The sequence below is a fragment of the Pleuronectes platessa genome, chromosome 19 (genome assembly GCF_947347685.1).
Source record: "Pleuronectes platessa chromosome 19, fPlePla1.1, whole genome shotgun sequence".
Classification (NCBI taxonomy): Eukaryota; Metazoa; Chordata; class Actinopteri; order Pleuronectiformes; family Pleuronectidae; genus Pleuronectes; species Pleuronectes platessa.
Genome location: NC_070644.1, coordinates 5,235,684 through 5,253,746, shown reverse-complemented (window position 1 = coordinate 5,253,746; position 18,063 = coordinate 5,235,684). Strand labels below are relative to the sequence as shown.

At 43.3% G+C, this 18,063-nt stretch overlaps 2 protein-coding genes across 3 annotated transcripts; one reads left to right on the top strand and one right to left on the bottom strand.

Moving 5' to 3' along the window:
• Window positions 1-2,332: 2,332 nt before the first annotated feature.
• hexb (hexosaminidase B (beta polypeptide)) lies at window positions 2,333-10,528 on the top strand. Of its 2 annotated transcripts, none has more exons than XM_053410766.1 (14): window positions 2,333-2,642; window positions 2,736-2,887; window positions 4,066-4,131; window positions 4,735-4,781; window positions 4,887-4,997; window positions 5,087-5,188; window positions 5,272-5,404; window positions 5,525-5,705; window positions 5,789-5,875; window positions 5,971-6,043; window positions 8,778-8,958; window positions 9,316-9,406; window positions 9,927-10,031; window positions 10,180-10,528. In XM_053410766.1, the coding sequence occupies exons 1-14, from the start codon at window positions 2,383-2,385 to the stop codon at window positions 10,241-10,243; spliced, it is 1,653 nt and encodes a 550-aa protein (XP_053266741.1). In that variant the 5' UTR covers window positions 2,333-2,382; the 3' UTR covers window positions 10,244-10,528. The 2 variants fall into 2 exon arrangements, with proteins under 2 accessions (XP_053266741.1, XP_053266742.1); XM_053410767.1 differs by lacking the exon at window positions 8,778-8,958 and adding an exon at window positions 8,090-8,264 and having other exon boundaries at window positions 2,338-2,642.
• gfm2 (GTP dependent ribosome recycling factor mitochondrial 2) lies at window positions 10,503-18,002 on the bottom strand. Its single transcript, XM_053410765.1, has 20 exons — window positions 17,728-18,002; window positions 17,572-17,635; window positions 16,131-16,176; window positions 15,958-16,055; window positions 15,737-15,862; window positions 15,558-15,646; window positions 15,341-15,429; window positions 15,201-15,261; window positions 14,427-14,612; window positions 14,250-14,330; window positions 14,011-14,159; window positions 13,246-13,386; window positions 13,042-13,141; window positions 12,773-12,959; window positions 12,601-12,677; window positions 12,371-12,509; window positions 11,750-11,935; window positions 11,212-11,327; window positions 10,928-11,110; window positions 10,503-10,845 (listed from the first exon to the last, which is right to left on the bottom strand). Exons 1-20 carry the CDS (start codon window positions 17,767-17,769, stop codon window positions 10,717-10,719), a joined length of 2,289 nt encoding a protein of 762 aa, XP_053266740.1. The 5' UTR covers window positions 17,770-18,002; the 3' UTR covers window positions 10,503-10,716.
• Window positions 18,003-18,063: the final 61 nt, after the last annotated feature.

Here is an 18,063-nt window from a genome sequence, read left to right as displayed (position 1 = left end):
TATATGTGATTTGAGAGACACCTAGTGGAAAAAATGGCTCATCACTGGGATCCTTTCTACCTACAGTACCTTGCATAACTATTCACCCCCTTTGGACTTTTCTACATTTTGTCATGGTATAACCACAGATTAAAATTTATTTCATCGTGAGTTTATGTAATGGACCAACACAAAATAGTGCATCATTTGGAAGTGGGGGGAAATATTACATGGATTTCACAATTATTTACAAATAAAAATCTGAAAAGTGTTGAGTGCATATGTATACACCCCCTTTACTGTGAAACCCCTAACAAAGATCTGGTGCGACCAATTGCATTCACAAGTCACATTTGCAAGTCACATAATTAGTAAATAGGGTCCACCTGTCTGCAATTTAATCTCAGTATAAATACACCTGTTCTGTGACGGACTCAGAGTTTGTTGGAGATCGTTACTGAACAAACAGCATCATGAAGACCAAGGAGCTCACCAAACAGGTCAGGGATAAAGTTGTGGAGAAATATGAAGCAGGGTTAGGTTATAAAAAAATATCCAGAGCTTTGAACATCTCTCTGAGCACCATAAAATCCATCATAAGAAAATGGAAAGAATATGGCACAACCGCAAACCTACCAAGAGGAGGCCGTCCACCCAAACTGAAGAGTCGGACAAGGAGAAAATTAATCAGAGAAGCAACCAGGAGGCCCATGGTTACTCTGGAGGAGTTGCAGAGATCCACAGCTGAGGTGGGAGAATCTGTCCACAGGACAACTATTAGTCGTCTACTCCACAAATCTGGCCTTTATGGAAGAGTGGCAAGAAGAAAGCCATTGTTGAAAGGGATCCATAAAAAATCCCGTTTAGAGTTTGCCAGAAGCCATGTGGGAGACACAGCAAACATGTGGAAGAAGGTGCTCTGGTCAGATGAGACCAAAATTGAACTTTTTGGCCTCAATGCAAAACGCTATGTGTGGCGAAAACCCAACACTGCCCATATTTGAATTCCAGTTAGTAACAGTACATAATGGGAAAAAGTCCAAGGGGGTGAATACTTATGCAAGGCACTGTATGTTATGATCAGAAAAGTGTTAAATTATTAAGTGGGGTTTACATGAACTTATTCAAAGTTTATTTGCTGCAGGAAAACTGATCAATTGGAACTGCAACATCATTTTACATTTTTTATTAATTTCAATTTTATTTTTATTAAGTTAAAAGGCTACAAAAATAATAAAATTATAATAAGCAGGAGTAAGAATCGCCTGTGGAAACTAAAATCACAAATAAAGGAATAATATCTTAAGAAGAATAACAGGCATATTATCGATACATCAGTTACAAATTTAACTCTTTGAGTTCTGTGAAAACGCATTAAGTCAGAATAACATGATTTGAACTTCTAAATTATCCATCAATTAGTTGAAAGCGCAATTCAGAATGTAGAATTACCATTTACTAACTGAAGATAAATTACTAATAGAAATAAATAACTAAATTAAAATGAACTATTATATAGGTATCATATATTATCTTACAGGGTTAGGGTTAACCCCCTAACCCTGACCCTTTATTAACAGACCAGGGATAGGCAGCACAAAGCCTTTCAGGAAGTATGGAGGCCTTTCACTTCCTATTTTAAATGGATTGCTGTAAGTAATCTCATGGATCCAGAGGATGATTGACAGATCATATAAAGTCGGTCGTTGGTGTGGATATGAACATGTTATATGAAGAAGCAGAGACTTTCTTTTTTGTTTGTTTTTTATCACTTATGTGTACTGTCAGTAGTTGGTATTTGTGTCTGATTATGTGCTTCGGATTGTCATTATTTTCTTTTTCTTGTTTTCTTTATATTATTAGTTGGGGGGTGTTTCGGGAAACGTTGATACAAATTGCTATTATTAATGTACTGATATTTTTGTGGGTGGGGGTTCAAGGGGAAATGGTGAGTCTACAATATTGTCAATCTAGTTTATTATATTTGGAAAATAAGTAAAAACATGTGGTGGGGGAGGCGACTGATCAGTCAAATCAAACATTCAATAGCTAAATTTCCCTCTGCATCAATAAAGTATCTGTCATCAATCCATCTAAATAAGATGGATTTAGCCTTATCTTACACAATGCATTGAAGCCAACTTAAAATGTATTGTTTCCTGTCGCAATGAATGGAACAATGCAGAGAGAACAGCTCGGTGCGCTCATCCGGCGTTTTGACACACGAGGGCCACCGTAGCTCCCCTCATGTCAGTAGGGGAGGGGGCAGTGATTTTTGTTTTAACGCACTTCACCTTTAAATGTTTGCGCGGAACTGACTTCCGCGACAAGTCCCGCCCCGCCCGCCTCCGACAAACTGTTTTGATGTGAGCAGGTCTCGTGATTCCGCCGCCGTCCGCCAACATGATCGCCTCTCTGAAGTTCGCTGCGCTGGGGCTGCTCCTCTGCGTCTGCTCGGGACTCCAGCACAACCTGGTCCTGGAGGACGAGGAGGACCAGCCCGTGGTCCAGGCTTCGAAGTCCGGTTCCCTGTGGCCTCTGCCGCAGAAAGTGATGATCTCGCAGGTTCCATTCAAGCTGATCGGCTCCAGCTTTCGATTTGTCGACGCCAAAGACTCGTCCGCGGGCGCGAGCTGCAGCCTCCTGCAGGACGCGTACAGGAGGTGAGCGGAGGGATGGATCGGTCTCCTGCAGGCGGTGTTCCTACGCGATCAGAGGAGAGAACGTCTCTCAACCTCTGTGCCTTTTGTCCACAGGTACTATGAGTACATGTTCGGCAGCTCTAAGAGGCAGGGGCAGGCCAGGAGCAGGAAGCCAGGTCGATCCGAGCTGACGGAGCTGCAGGTGCGGATCACCTCACCTGACTCCGACTGTGACGGCTACCCCGGTATCACATCGGACGAGTCATGTGAGTCTCATTCTCTTCCTCATTGAACTCATGTCTCATAACAGTGGCGCAAGCAGGTACAAAGTTCGAGTACTCGTGTGTTTGACCTAAGTTTTTTCCATTTCCTGAGATTCAATACTTATCTCTAAAGCTGCTTTAGAGATACTGAACACCGGACAATTCTAGGGTCTGTATTCACATATAGCTTTTCTAGTCCTGATGACCACTCAAAGCGCTTCACAGCACAGTATCACCTATTCACACACATTCACACACTGCATCTATGTGTTGAGCCACAGGATCTGAGAAGGCACATTTTGAGTAAAACCTCCGGATAATGTTCGACTGAGCCCATGTGAGAAAACACCAGGAGAACCTCCAGGAGATTTACTAGGAGCGATTGGGGGCGTTGACGACATTTACACACTGTGTCGTGCACAGCAGAATGTATATGCTGCACCCTGCTGCCGCCCGCTGCAACCCCCCCTCACTGGAACATTAATTTCTGCGTTGTTCCTCTCGACCAAATTGTGCGAACATTCTCCGGAGTTCATGTCTGACAATGGCTGCTGTGCTTCCACTGGACTACGTTGAGTTACGTTCTACAGGAAGACCATGACCTCAGTGGAAAGTGACTTGCTGCTGAAACACATTTCTTATTATTGCATTCCATTATAACCTTCTTGAAGGAGGATCTCATACAAAGTCTGACGTATTAGGCTGTATTCATTTTAGCATAGCGCATCTCGACCCCTCAGACTTTAAATAAATAAATGAGATACATCTAAAGTAGAGGCAAAGTTAAGTGTAGTATCACCTCAGCCAATAGTGTTATTACACATTGATGCAAGTATTCATAATGTTATTGTATATAAATAACAACACTCAGTGGCCATGTGTACTTTTACTTTTGCTACTTCAAGATTATTCACTTTTTCTGAAGCATGTATCTTTTTACATTTTGTTGGATGATGTTGCATCAGGGTATCGGAGCATCCTACAAGCAGAGAAAGGGAAGATGCCGTTTTCCAGTAGATTTAGAGATAACCTGAACGGCAGATACGAGGATTAGCACGGTAACTCTAGGACGAACGTTTAAAGCCCCCCCTTAAGACCCTGACTTTAGTACCACAATGACCCCACCTGCCGAGCTTGGACTATAAATATGCATGCAATGTATAACTGTGTTCTGTCCACAGATGAGCTGTCTGTGGATCAGCCATTTGCCATCCTGAAAGCACCGACGGTCTGGGGAGCCCTGCATGGTAAGATCTCCTCTTTTTGTTATTCAACCATTATACAGTGATTATTTTACTTCTTTGTAATTGGATACAATATTTCTGAATAACCATCAAGTCAATGCAGTCATTTTTTCCTATTGACTTAATATATCATAAAGCCGGGCTCAGTGTAAATCAGCACTACTCAAGCTCACTAATTATCATCTAGTATTTATCCATTGTATCATATTTAATGTAAAAACCCAAGAGTGGTGTTGATCCTATCATATAAATGAATTAATGATACGATTCAAATAAAACTCACTTCTCACAACATCAGATTTTTGTTACATTACTATCATGACCCAAGAATTCAAGATTACTATGCAATCATAGAACAACTCAATAGATCCTGATTTTTATTTGGATCAGCAACAAATTCCACACAAATTGTCACCAAGATCCATGAATTATTCTCTGAGGAATCAACAAAAATGCAGACCACAACATAGCCTCCATGATAATGAGAATATGCTGGTGTGGTGATAAAACTTGGATTCTGTGGCATTATGTGTTTTGTGACAATGTAGTGCAAACTCGCTCCTTCTAAATAAAAATTACAGTTTGTGTTTCTCATGTGTTTTTAAGGTCTGGAAACCTTCAGCCAGTTGTTGTATGAAGATGAATATGGAGCCGTAAGTGACAACATGACTGCAATCTAATTTGACATTCTAACTTGCTCAGGTGTGCTGTACCTACATGACACTGGTTTTAACTCCATTCACCCTGTGTTTTTTCAGAAAAGCATCAATTCCACAGCAATCAGTGACTTCCCCAGATTCGCCCACAGAGGCATCCTGCTGGACAGCTCTCGGCACTTCCTGCCAGTCAAAGTCATCTTGGCTAACCTGGTGCGTCAGCGAGAGCCGCATATTTTCATTACAATTTTTATCTATCATATCAATACATCAACACGCTGTTTCTGTGTTCATTCAAACAGGAAACGATGGCGATGAACAAATTTAACGTTTTCCACTGGCACATTGTGGATGATCCATCCTTCCCTTACCTGAGCCGAACGTTCCCACAGCTGAGCCAGAAGGTCAGTTAGACTAGTTCTTAGGAAAAAAATGTAATAGTAGGACACTGTATGAATAAGAAGCTCATTCGCTAAACTGTTCCCAGGGAGCCTACCACCCATACACTCACGTGTATACACCTGCTGACGTGAAGATGGTGATTGAGTTCGCCCGCCTGAGAGGCATCCGCGTCGTCCCGGAGTTTGATACCCCAGGACACACACAGTCGTGGGGCAAAGGTGAGTTTTGCAAGGAAACGATTTGAGTCAGCCCCCCTTCCCCCCCTTTTTTGTTTGCATCATTTCACAAAAGTTTGAGGAACGTGAAGAACTTAATCCAGCCTCCATCGTTCCCGTTAGGTCAAGCCGATCTGCTCACACCCTGCTACTCTGGCTCCGAACCCTCCGGAGCCTTCGGGCCGGTGAACCCCATCCTGAACACCACGTATGACTTCATGAAGCAGTTCTTCGCGGAGATAAGCTCCGTGTTCCCCGATGCCTACGTTCACCTCGGGGGGGATGAGGTGGACTTCAGCTGCTGGTGAGACACAATATTGGAAACGTCTCCGCATTCGAGACCCGACAGGCTGTGAACGCTGGCTGATGTTTGTCCTCTGCCTGCAGGAAGTCCAACCCGGACATTACGAAGTTCATGGCTCAGCAAGGCTTCGGACAAGACTACAGCAAACTGGAGTCCTTCTACATCCAAAAGTGTGTTACTCATTTGTACACGAGTAAACCGCTTGTGCTCCAGGTTTGATTCCTTATTCCCTTTTCCTTTTTTTCTCCCTTGTTTTATCTGACAGACTCTTGGATATCGTCGCCTCTACCAAAAAGGGCTACATGATCTGGCAGGAGGTCTTTGACAATGGGGTTAAGGTAAAATAGAAATTGTGTGTAATTCTATATCAGAACGAGTGTTTCTGTGTAAAAACAAACAAACAGAGCTGTGTCCTAATCCAGGGGCTGCTTCCTGAAGTCCTACAAAGGCTAGTTCTTAGAGGAGTAGAAGCGAAGAAAATGCCAAACCAAAATAAGACGTGTGGTCTTCTGTTACTTTGAACAGGTCGCCTGGCTGCCCACGTTAAAGCTAGCTTTTTAGCTTCATATCTTGTCTCAATTAATCCTGGTATAGATTGGCTTGAGAAGGATTCAGCCATTGAATAATTTGATGTTCAGGGAAAGGATTTGTTAGTAACTTATATTAAGGAGCCTTTGACACAGGAGACAGCTTAGTCATGCGGATGTCGCGCAATCAGTCTCCAAATGCAGAATGCGTCCCTTGAATTGAGACACAGCTAAGATTTATCAAGCATTTTTGGGGGTTATTTGTGTTTTGCATATTTTATCCTGTGTTACAATAGTTTGACATTTTGGGAAACAGTTTTACTATCTTGCCAAAAGTTGGATACAAAGATTTACCACTCCTGTCCGAACACAAAAGTGAAGCTGAGTCAGCAGCCGGAAAAAAAATGTGCAAAGGCTATTAGATGGGCTGAACAGCAATTGTGTCTCTGTCCAAAGATAACACAAGTTTAAAATGAGCTCATTATCCAAACGACAAAACCTACACAGGTGGGCTCGTGATGATGTTTCTAACATATGACAAATGCAAAAAGCTAAATAAATGACAAAAATTAAAAAGCGGTGTCACAAAAGTAAAAATAGATGTCAAGGGATTTCCACAGGGGAATTTATACGTTGTGTCAGGGACCTTTAGGGGGGCACATCCCTGTGTCTTGCATTAATGCATCAATATTTTTCTATATATATTAATTTAATTCGTAATATAAATAGTTCTAATGAATTACTAGTATGAAACATGAGCTTGACACCTGAAAATATGTTTGTCAGAACAGTGTTACCTTCAGAAGCAACCCAATTAAATTAGTGGTGATATCTATTGTACAGTAATGATTGATCAGAATGAACAACAGCAGATTTCCTTACATTTTTTAGAAGACCTTCAGTCAGTTACTGACAACTACTAGTTACTTAGTTATGGGTTATCACTAAGGAGTCCCCTGCCAGGAATCTGGGCCCAACAGAAGCTGTGTTGGTATCTTAACTTTGTGGTCTGTTCACTGCGTCCTTTCTAAACCTGTTCTTCCTGCTCTTGATCTAACTCTCTGCACTTACAGAGAGGGAGATCAGAGTAAACATTTTTTCCTGTTCAACTGGAACCCTATCAACTGGTTTTTCGGGTGTGACATCATTATTCGGGCCGAGCTCCGAGGTATAATGGAACACGGCACCAGATCTGATTCACTGAGACAGTGTGAACAGCACAAATCACATGGAATCTGATCTATTCAAGTCAGATTTAGTCCACTTTCATATGTGGTTCCAAATCAGATGTCGATCAGATTTCTTTGAAACGCGACCTCAGTCTGAACAGCCATGTGACCCGTATGGTAATTCGGTACGACTTTAAGTCACTCCACATAATAATGTGCAAGCGAAGTCTTGTTGAGAGGCACTGACAGGTGTGGTTAAAAGTAGCCTCCGACATCCTGAAAGTTTGGATGAAATCTGTTTTCATTGAAGCCATTCATGTCAAGATCCCACACACACCTCTGTACTGTAGTAGCAGCCACAAAAACACAAATAAACTCTCAGCTTTCCTTCTCTTCATTCTTCTTCGCCTCCTCCTCATCTGCTTCCACTGCACAATAACTTCCAAATGAAACCCTAAATGCTCACATGGCCAGTTCAAATTGGACTCTGATACTGGCCACATTTTAAAGATGATGTGAACAGCTGCACAAAATAGAGAAAATCTGAATTGAGCACAAAGGCTTGTAGTGTGAACGAGTGAACATATTTCCCAAAATGTTGACCTATTTGTTTTCACCTTTTAACCAGTACCAATGACTCTTGTAGTATGTAATCTAAGAACAGTAGTTTGGCCTGTAACAATTCCAGCTAGGGCCAGATACAGTAGTGCATGTGTGGATCGGCAGCGGCTCTAACGAGGAGATGAGCAAGGTGACATCAGCAGGATACCAAACCATCCTCTCCGCCCCGTGGTACTTAGATTACATTAGCTACAAACAGGACTGGCAGAAGTACTACAAGGCTGAGCCACTCAACTTCAACGGTCAGTTTTCTCTTTTCTTTACGTATGTCATGTCAAATCAGCCCTTTTGATTTAGGAACTATCTGGATTTCAACAGGCTTACAATGTTGCACAGGTTGGACAAGGATTAGAGAGTCAGAGACGGACCTGCAGTGACCCGGGGCAGTGTGGTCGCTGGTTCATGGGCCGAAGTAGTTCACAACAGTGGAGGACCAGGCCGGGTGTATTTCAAACAATAGTCCAATACACTGACGGCTCAAATGAACCCAGTTAATAATGAGCAAACAATTTTGCATGGCGGGGATGTTTGCATTTCCCCCTGTGTGGGTGGGGGACTGGAACCCATGACAATCATAAGGCAAAATAAGTCGGGTTTGGTCCTCCATGTAAATGTCCTCAAGCAGAGCGTGTTCTGCAAAATGAACAAGCAAAAGTGAAAAAGCTCGGGACATTGTTTTGTCCTCGTGCCTCCTTCCTTCCCAATTTCTGTTCATCTCGCCAATTCTAATACATGCATGTATGTGTGCTGTGTAGCTGAAACCAGACACACTAATCCACGTTTGGAAAGGGACGCAGAAGCAATACCAGGAAGAGATGGCAAATATTACGTCATCAGGGTACCAGACCCTGCTGTCCACTCCCTGGTACCTGAACCGTATCTCCTACGGACAGGACTGGATGGTCGCTTACAAGGCTGACCCCCAGGATTTCAAGGGTTTGTGTCTGCATGATCTGTTCAGCAAGAGTTTTTTGTCCCATCCATGTTGCAACATTGCTTTTTTGTAGTATTCACATGAGGGATTTTGGAGTTCGCATCAGTCATACAATTGTTTTGATCCTCGGTTTAATTCTAGACAGATCTGAAATGTCATAAAGTTGTCAGTCTGGTGCAAATACGTGTAAGCCTGTTGAATGAGCAGAGGGAACGCATGCCAATGAATCACCACACCACTGTAATTCAGTTCAATTAAGCATGGTATTTCTTTTTCTTTCTAATCGAGTGGAGCTTTTAGTTTTCTCTGAACGTCGGTCGTGCCGCATGATCTCATCACATGTTACATTTTGAAAACAGGAACCGAAGCGCAGAAGAAACTTGTGATTGGTGGAGAAGCTTGTCTGTGGGGAGAATATGTGGACGCCACCAACCTCACACCCAGACTCTGGTATGGCTCGTGTGCTTCCTTTCAAATGTGAGAGATTTTTAAAGTACTGTCCTGCAGCGGCCAACAACCATTCAGATATAGTGGAGGAACAGTGCCCTGAGCAGGGAATGAAGCCAGACCTCCCCCCCTTTGCTTCCAAAACCAGGGGTTGGGACCTCTTCATCGATTACAAGACACTTTTGACCTTTTAGATTTGTAATAAAAGGCCAAAACAAATAGAAATTTTAGATGTGAGACAAATGTATCTCAAGAATAATCTGCCTTTCATTATCTTTGTCCCCACGTGACACCATGTGCTCAAATCACTATCCTTGGGGATCGAAGGTCACAAGACTCTGTGGCTGAGAAGATTGGAAAGTGTTGTAATCATTGTGTTACAATAAGAGCTTCTTTGTTTTGGTAGCCGGGTTCGCGTGTCGTGTGCTTGTATACAACCTTTGATTAACTCTTATCAGATACATAATGTACCTCGAACCTTCACATCACGTCAGACTGATTTTCTTTTGTCCATCACTCCCAGGCCTCGGGCCAGTGCAGTGGCAGAGCGGCTGTGGAGCGCCAAGAACGTGACGGACATCAACGACGCCTTCAACAGGCTGTCCATGCACCGCTGTCGGATGGTGGAGTAAGCATCTGCAGCCTCGTTTTAAACCAGTCATTTGTTTCTAAATCAGTCTCCACTCTCCGAATGCCATATCATCATCTAACTAACACCTGTAAGAGTCTCATGTGAACCATACTTTATAAAACACATCCCTTTCTTTTTGCGTCAGGCGCGGGATCCCAGCTGAGCCGTTGTTCTCCAGCTACTGTCGCCATGAGTACCGAGGTATCTGACTGGGAGGGGAGAAGCTGACCATTGGGGACGGAAAAGGGAAAAGGAATCAAATCCATATGCAATCAGCTTCATGCCTGCTTTTTAAAACTGAGAAATCAAATGCGGAGCAAGCTTTTGTCGAGACACTGATTTGACTCTGTTACATTGAGACACATTGCCTTTCCAATCCGCTCTACAGAAACTTAATCATACCAAACAACCCAAATGAGCAACTGCATTCTTTTCTTTTTTTTTTTTAATGAATGTTTGTACATCTGATTGTGAATAAAATGTTGAGATTTTAAGTGCTAGTCTCTTGTTTTATTAAAAAACTGTTATTGGTTGCACATTAACTTTACACATATATATTCACACTCTAATTATATTTTACTCAGTCAGATGTGATAGTCCTGGAAAAGTCTGTTTGGGCAGCAGCTGTTCCTCTGTCCCGGAAGCCCATTGGTCCCATTCCTGATCCATCCCAGAACATGAATCACAACAGGCCGGACATTCTTCTGAGCAGGATGTTCTGGTCCTGAGAGTTCATGGCCTCGTAAGTGTCCAGCGCCAGAGAGAAAGTGGCGTTGCCGGATGTTATCGTTCGCAGGATGGTGGAGTAGCCCTTCAGCAGGAAACAACAGAATTTAAGATAAATGACACAGAAACCCTTCAGGCGAAATGTTTCGAGTCAGATCTGATCTCACCATCATTTCCGCCAAGGGCACGGTTGCTAGCAGCAGCTTGTGGTCGTGACGACTCTGGATGTCGCTGACGGTCCCTCGTCTTTGGGCCAAGTCCCCCAGCACGGAGCTGAGATGCTCTTCATCCACCGTCATCTCCAGGGACATGACCGGCTCCAGGACCTGACCTCCTGCCAGCCTCAGGGCCTGCAGCCAAACAGACACACGCACACACACAACTGTAGCTCATCTATTGCCAACCCCTGTTAGTTGGCCTCCGTACGACATGTGAGCCTGTAATGCTTTACCTTCAGCATGCAGCGGGACACACAGGCGGACACCATGGCTGGAGACGTTCCTGGTTCCATGTTGACATTCTGGATCAGCGTAGTTACGCCCTGTAAAGGATAACCTAGCAATGGACCTGGAGGTGTAAGCAGACAGTACAAACAAAGAGTGAGTGTCAGATCAGTGCAAGGTTTACTCCCAAATCACCCCCCCCCTTCTTTGCAGGCACTAAATAATGATTTTCACTTAGCTTCTTACTATGAGCGATGGTGCTCATCATGAACACAACGTTCTTCCCAAGTTTGGACAGTTCTGTTTATTTAATGTGTGTGATGACTGCTCTGTGTGGTTGAGCTGTCATGTTTACAGTCACTGTACTGTGTACTTGTCTTGTAAAAACTTTAACACTCATACAGCCTCTTTTTCTGAGTTTAACCATATTGTTTATTTAGCCATCCATATTTAATGTTCTTCAGAAATACATTTGAATTGAGTTTCCAGCATCGGTTTCTGGGGCCTTTTTAATAAAACTCTATAAATGTGTGGAGTCAGTGTCACCTTGAAGATATGAGCTGTGCACTCCATTCTCCACTGCATCTTTCAGCTCTTTTGATAGTTGCCCCTCGACCTCCTTTGTGAATGCTAGGTCACATGAGGCAGTGGTAGAGGACAAGTCCGCAGGTCCCACCTCCAGCTCCACTGTCACAACATGTCTTCTCTCGCCAACTGTCCGGTCCAGAGTATCTTCATTATCAGCAGTGAGGAAAATCAATAGAGGAATAGCACGTGAGAAGAGACACTGTGAGTGAGACTGATCTGTCTGCTCTTTTGTTTCATCCTGCTACAGAATGAACAGAAATATATAGAAATAGCAAATCGTGATAATTACTCTCAACCCTGCCATTAACCATTCTGTAACAGGATTAAATGGTGAGGTCCGGATTGGCTGTAGCCGTCAATGATTTGTGTAGATATTTAGCATGCAAGAAATATAATCGGGGGATGTGAGCCTCTCAAATCGTGTCTTGGAAGAGTTCTCACACAGTGATCTGTGACTGCCGCTCGACCGCCTGTTTGGCTCCAATCTGGGGCTTTTTCAGCGAGTTCCAAAATTTGTCAGCGAGTAGAAAATCAGGCTAAACACATGTCGTGTGAACGATTGAGAAATATTTGCTGTACCTGTAGTCGAGGCCTCGTGGAGCACGGTCTCTCGGTAAGCCACCTGTAGCGGTCCAAGGTGAGTCTCAATGCCATACTCTCTTCTGATTCGATCGTGGATGATCTCGATGTGCAGCTCTCCCATCCCACACAAAACAGTCTGAGGGGGGAGAGTGAAGGACGTCAAGTTGAGTCATGGTGGCAGATGCACTTACTAGAGAACGCCCTGGGTAGTCCGGTGATGGTAATACCTGGCCAGAATCAGGGTCCACCCTCACTTTAAGACTGGGGTCTTCTCTCTGGAGGTTGTTCAGTGCATTCTCAAGATCTATCAGGATAAATAAAACACAAATATGTGAGTGGCTACAAGGACGTCTCGGTAAACAGCTGAGCTTGTGCACGTGTAACCAAACTATCACTGACCAGTCTGTTTGGCCATGGTGGGTGGTTCTATAGTGCAGAAGAAGACGGGTTCGGGGACCTCCACTCCTGAAAGCACCACAGACGCATGTTCCCCGTGCTTCGTCCCTGTGCTATTGTCCTTGTGGGCTCTGCGGGCTGCCGCTGTGGCTGAAGCCTTGGATGAGACGATGGTGTCCCCGGTGACTGTCTTGAGAGAAAGCAGGAAACTTAAATAACCTGAGGAAAATCTTTAATGTAGCAGAGTAGGAACATGGGAAACCACGTTGTACCTGCTTCAGTCCCACAGTCAGTGCAATGTTCCCCGCCGTCATGGAGGGGATCTCTACATGTTGATCAGCAAACGGCACCAGCAGCCGGCTCATCCTCTCGCTGCAGACAACATGATGCAAAACTGTTTATTTTAACATCTCATACGGGTCCAAACCGATATGCAGGTCAGTCCGGGTTGCATTACTGTATCGAAGGTGACGCACATGCTGTTCCTGTTGATGTTGTGGACGGCGGTCTGTGCTTTCAGAGTACCAGAGTAAATCCTGAGGAACACCAGAGGACCCCGCTGCTTGTCATGGAGAACCTTGAAGGCCAGAGCACAGAGGTCATCTTTGTACCACCGCCTGTGGGATGATGATGAGTTTTCAACGGTTACCATCGAGACAAAAATGGCAGAATGTATATAGGAAGATATTTTCAAACAAGCAAGTTATATTTACTGAAGTGTTATTGCTCTTTTTTAGAATGCACACACCGCTACAGAAGATTTTGTGCTCGGAGGAATTTTTTCTAACAAATGTATCCCCATTAAAATTATATTGATAAGAAAAAACAACCACAGTTGCCAAAATGAGTAAGTATACAGAACACAAGAGCATCACAGCAGAGGCAGACTACCTCTCTACGTTAAAGAGGTGGCTTAAAATCTTTCTTTTTCATAAGGCTTTAGAATAGAATTTAGAATAGGCCAACTCACATATACTACCGATATTGGAAATACAGCTATCACTACATTTGTCATTTATGCTCCCTTCGTCTGTCAGACATTTTGTTTAGAATAAATACTTTAAACATTGATACACCTCAGCGTTGTAAATATTGTTATTTGGTTATTTGGTTTAAAAAAAGGGGGGGGGGGGTAGTGCTCTCTCATTCTTGTACAGATTGCAAAGCCCTATGAGGAAAATTGTGATTTGTAAATATGATCTATACAACTGTTACAGTTCTGGTCTAAGTTCGTTACTCACACCAGGTCGTGGTGCCGTTCACTGGGGGCCGGCAGGTAGGCAACGATTGCATCTAAAAGAGGTTGAACCCCTTTGTTCCTCAACGAGCTCCCACAGAGAACCGGGACGCCTTTACGGGCCAGAGTCACCCGCCGCACAGCCTCTTGTAGCTGGAGACACATTAAAAAACGGTTTACTCTGTTTTCACAAGCAACGGGTGCTGCTTACAGGCTTACAGAATGGAATTATACATGACTCACTTTGATTGAAGGAACTGCATCAAAGTTATCACTAAAGTCAGTGAGCAACAGATCAGCAAACTCATCATCCAAATCAGCGACCTGGGAAAGAGAACAAAAACACAAAACGTACATTTTTAAATATCTTCTTGAAGAAGTTGTATCCTGATTGCTGAAGATGATATTGATGATATGTACCTGTTCAATTAAAGCTGCCCTGGCCTCATTGACCTCCTGCAGGAGTTCTGGCTCATCCGATTGGTCGAGAGGTTTGCTTTCAAACATTCGTCCATCATCTCCTATCGACCTTGGCTTCCAGATCAGCTTCTGGTTGGTCAACAGGTCAACCACACCCGTGAAGCTCCTGCCGCTGCCAACAGGAATCTACAAGACAAGATACATGAGACAAATGAAATTCACAGAAATGTACTCATTAGTTGTTTTTTTACACATACACTGATACAGTGTGAGTGCTGCTTCAAGTCTTTTTTTAAATAATTTTTCCTATAACCTTTTGTTATTATTTACGTCTGTTTGGGGCTGATTGGTAAACAAATATGGTCAGAAAAACTAAACTCTCCATCACATGATCCCATATGATAAGTTGTGTCCTGAAGAAGTCACAAAGAATGACAAAGTTCAAAAATGTATTTTTCCAGGTTACCCTGCATCATGTGGGAGAATGGACACGACCTGAAGCTTATAAAGATGTAAAAATTATTTAGGATTATATGGTAGAGAAGGACATCATGAAGTCAGAAGTTTACATCATACGGTGAGTACTGCATTTCCTTTTGTAGCCAATAACAGTAAAGACATGTTCTACAGCTAATTAAGATTAACCAATGATCATGGTGGTAAACATAGCATCATGAGGAAGTCATTATGAAATGGCATTATTACAACATAATATATATGTAAATACAGACATATTATGCTTTCCATTTTTGCTTTATTTTTCTGAAGGCCTACCTGCAGGAGGACTGGGTTGGCTTTCAGCTTCTGTCTTATGCTCTCGATGGAAAAACTCAGACTGAGAGAGAACAAACAAAAAAAATGTCAGTTCAACTTTGAGAATAAGTGGTATGTGGTTGAGCAGCTGAGTCACTCACTCGGCTTTGGGTTTATCCATCTTATTCAGGAAACAAACACAGGGGATGTGGTGCTTCTCTGCTTGTCTCCACACCGTCAGAGTCTGAGCCTGTTTGAGTTTTCAGGGAAACAGAAGAAACCGTCTTCAGCGTGCAGCCGATTTTAAGATATGGGTTTGTTTGTTTGTTTGTTTGTTTGTTTTTCATAAAAAGGGAAGATGTTCGACAACAGGCTTACCTCAACACCGGCAGAGGCATCGAACACTGCAACAGCTCCGTCAAGAACACGAAGCGCACGCTCCACCTCAAGAGTGAAGTCAACATGTCCTGCAATCACACAAAATGACTGGTTTGAGTGGATCATTCCCACCGGGTTATTTCTAATCTCACAAGGATGCTTTCATATAATATGTCTACCTGGGGTGTCTATGAGATTTATTCTATGACTTCTCCAATCGAACGTGACTGCTGCCGACTGTATGGTGATGCCACGCTCCCTCTCTTGAGCCATAAAATCTGTGACCGTGTCGCCATCGTCGACGTCTAAAAGCAAAAAGAACAGAAAGGGACTGAGAGACAGAAGCAAACAGGCAGGGTACTGGCTATGAAGAATTATCACATCTGGTTCTCCTGCACACCTCCCAGTGCCCGTGTGTAGCCAGAATAATAAAGCATCCGCTCTGTGGTTGTTGTCTTTCCCGCGTCGATGTGGGCCATGATGCCAATGTTTCGGATCCTGCAAATACAGCACACAGGTTGATATGGAGCACAGTCTAAAGAGCATTTCAAACAACTGAATGCAGTTACTTACTTGGAAACATCCGGGTTGACCACAGCCCGCAGTGATTTGACATCATCTATGAACATGAAGTACAGTGATGATGATCTGACTGAATCAGTGATGCTGTGTATATATATTTCTAGTACTGACTAGTAGAACTACTACAATTTTATTCCATTATCTTAAAGGTTTAAACCTAAAGTAAAAAAAATCTAATACATGAGAGCTTGTGTTGTTCAAAACCATCTAAAGAGGATAAGTTCAGTTTCAAACTGCAGATTTCCATTTTGAAGCATCTGTGGAGCGTTCACTCATATTGTATGATCGCATGAAGCACTTTCCTCAAATTTAACTGTGAAAAAATCTGACATAATCATCATGGACACAAATCTCTCAGAGAATGCGCCTCAACTTCTTCGTCAGAGTTGACAATTCCACATCCACAACCTTGGAGCCTCCCTGCACAATGTCTTCAATTTCGATCACCATGTTTATCCTTAAACCAGATATGCCTTTTCCCACCAAAGAAACATACACCATCTACGTCCATCACTCAAATGATCTGCCACTGAGACCCTGATCCATGCCTTCATCACATCTAGAACTGACTGATGCAATAGCATTCTTTGTGGTGCATCTTCCAAAGTCCTCAATAAACTCTGTTGTTCGTCTCCTCACCCGCTCCTGTAACCACATCACCCCTTTAGAATCTTTTAGAATCTCCACTGGCTCCCAGTCCCTCAGTGTATCCCATTCACCCCCCCCCCCCCCTTGCCCACACAGCCCTACACAACCAGGCTTCTTCCTGCCTCACAGACATGCTCCACTACCACACCCGCCGACGTAGCCTTCACTCCTGTGTCACAAACTTTCTCTTCATAACACACAGGACAAGGCATCAGACCTGGAGCAACAGAGCATTCCCATTAACTGTCTCCTCCATCTGGAACGCTCCCCCCCCCCCCCCCCCCCCCCCCCCCCCCCTCCACACACACACACAAACATCAGAGACTTCACCGACCTGTCCCCTTTCCAATCTCTAGTCAAAACTCACCTCTTCAGAACTGCATTCAATGGGTGACCATTTTTGTTTTTTAATCTTTGGTGCGTTTTTTGATCATTCGTAAATAGTCTTTAAATTTGTATTGTACAATTACCATGAATTTACCACATATTCTCCTAGTCAGCGATAATCAACTTCCCATAAATGCTCTGAAAACAATGGGGAAATGAACATCTACATTTCATTGGCTACGGGTCAAACCAGACTGCTGATGAAGATCATGTGATCAGAAACCGCAGCTACTAAATGGACCTAGAGGTACTGGGATTATTCTGTCAACAAAATAAAAGATTTACAGGAACAGAAGTTTTAACAAATAACTGAACGCGTTAATTGGAATCAGCTTAAACAACCAATTGATACATTAATTAAAAACGGTCAGTGAATCTGATTATAAAAACAACGTACCTGGGAGGAAGCTGTAGTGTCTCCTCGCTTGATAACTCACCCTGCATCGTATTAAATATCTCCCCTGTGAAAGACAAGGACCCTGTTATGAAGACAACAGGATTTTGATGCAACGTGACACTAACAGCCCATGTTTGAGTCAGATCCTCGTCTCACCAACATCATCCTGCTGAATGTGCGAACCGTCCTATCACACATGTTTAATGTCTGCGTCTCTTCCCAGCTTCTTCCTCGGGATGAAACAAAGCTTCGGGTGAGCCATGGTGGAGGAGCATTAGCTCAGATAACCGATACATGTTCTGTTGTGGTTACACCGTGGAAATTAAAAAGAAGGAGGCGGGAAGAGTGGGTGGCTGTCCTTCAACACAGAGTCATGTTTAAAGCTGTCAAGAATGTCACGCTCTCATAAGGTCCAGGTCCAAAATAAGTCCGTAGGAACTGACGTGTGACGTATAGAGTTCCGGGTTCGAAACCAAAAGCGGTTGTTAATAT